Raw genomic sequence first — 1,739 nt, 5'->3', positions numbered from 1 at the left:
TTTGAGCTGCATTGCCTTTACTCAAATATAAGAGTAAAGTTAACAATCTAGCACTCCAGGTGCACAGCCTCACCAGATAGGACTCTAGGTCAGAGAGGGGTTAAAGCACTGTAGTGCTGATTCTCCGAATGTGTTTGTGTTGAAGCTCTTTGCTGGCAATTTGGATTTGCTGAATAAACCATGTAGAGCTACTCATTAGTTAAAATTAGAGTCCAATCATCCAATTGAGAACTATCTAGTTGCTGAATAATAGCAATTAAAACCTTTGCTTTCTGGGCAGAGTTTAAACCTTCAGCACAATGAACAATGTATGACTTATTTCTCTCCCTACAGATAACCTGACTGTTTACTTGCAATGGGGCCGCAATCGTCAAATGCAGGCTGCCTGCTCTCTGGGGCATAATGGGGGCAGGTGAAGGGTTGCCCATCTCGCGCTGCTTCCTGTCTGCACTCACTGACATTAAAATGGAAATCACAAATGACCGTCTGAAATAAACCATTCTCATTGTAGTTGAAGAACAATCGCTATGAATTGCCAGACTACAGGTGATTCCACCGAAAAACAGTTGTTTTCTTCTGAGGAGCTGGAATGCAAAATCTGTTACAACCCTTACAATCTGAAGAACAGGAGACCCAAGTTGTTGGAATGCTTTCACAGAGTGTGTGCCAAATGCTTGTATAAGATTGTCGACCTTGGAGATTCCCCACAAAGTATAATTAGCTGTCCTTTCTGCAGGTATGAGACAAGTGTACTGGATGATGAAGTTGGTGGACTTCCGGATGACAGTAATGTCCTTGCTGCCCTTGCATGCAAGGAGAAGAATAGAAGGTTTGCCTTGGACAACCCATCTGAGCTTTTGCTGACTCCAAAAAGGTTATCTTCCATTGAAAGCCCCTCACATAGTTCCTCAAACTGTCTGGTTATCACCATCATGGAAGTTCAAAGGGAATCCCCACAATCTCAGAGCTCACCATCAGGCATGGAATTCTACAACTCCAGTTTTGATTCAATAGCTTCAATGTCTCGGCAGTGGGCAATTTGGAATTGTACTCCGCTACTCTGCCATACCATAGGCAGAATCCTAGTCTGGCTACTAGGACTCCTGTATTTCAGCTCTTTACCTCTTGGTGTATATCTGCTGGTGATTCAGAAGGTCACACTGGGGATCATATTTGTCAGTCTCGTTCCCTCCAGTCTTGTTATTCTTATGGTCTATGGTTTCTGTCAATGTTTATGTCATGAGTTTTTGGATTGCATATCTTCATGAAAGCAAAATCTAAAAGTGAGTATGACGTTACAGTAGCACATCCTGGTCTTAGGAATTCAGGTTTTGTGTATTAACACTGGCTTGTGAACTATGTAATTTTGCCATTTTGCGAGTCTGGAGAGGCCGTTCTTGCAGTAGAAAATTGTTATAAACAGTGCTAGTTATATTCCTCAGTGTGCAATATATTTTTAAGGCACATTATTTTATTCAAAAGTGAATACAGTTACAATCTGAAAAGAATGAGGGAAAGTAAATGGCACGAATCATTATGTTGCTGCTTGAAAGATTTGGAAGAAAATACTGTCAGGATTCTTAATAGATCTTTACATCTAATCATTTATGGGGTCCTGATAAAGGTATGCTAATCCATTGCTACGTGTTATATGATAGATATCCTGATCAAAATATTTATGTATAGCATAAAATGTTTTGGCCACTGAGGTGTACATTTTCCAGGGCTCGGCTCATAAA

At 40.7% G+C, this 1,739-nt stretch overlaps 1 protein-coding gene across 1 annotated transcript; it reads left to right on the top strand.

The window, feature by feature from the left end:
• Positions 1–527: 527 nt before the first annotated feature.
• LOC144676551 (E3 ubiquitin-protein ligase RNF182-like) lies at positions 528–1,268 on the top strand. Its single transcript, XM_078536954.1, has one exon. The coding sequence runs from the start codon at positions 528–530 to the stop codon at positions 1,266–1,268; it is 741 nt and encodes a 246-aa protein (XP_078393080.1).
• Positions 1,269–1,739: the final 471 nt, after the last annotated feature.

Source organism: Cetorhinus maximus, unplaced genomic scaffold, assembly GCF_964194155.1.
Source record: "Cetorhinus maximus unplaced genomic scaffold, sCetMax3.hap1.1 HAP1_SCAFFOLD_1693, whole genome shotgun sequence".
NCBI lineage: Eukaryota > Metazoa > Chordata > Chondrichthyes > Lamniformes > Cetorhinidae > Cetorhinus > Cetorhinus maximus.
The sequence above is the reverse complement of the archived record's forward strand: the minus strand, read 5'-3'. Positions and strand labels throughout refer to the sequence as shown.

Bases quoted from the DNA above. Each gene is read 5' to 3' on its own strand.
- LOC144676551 (XM_078536954.1), top strand. From the start codon at position 528: ATGAATTGCCAGACTACAGGTGATTCCACCGAAAAACAGTTGTTTTCT.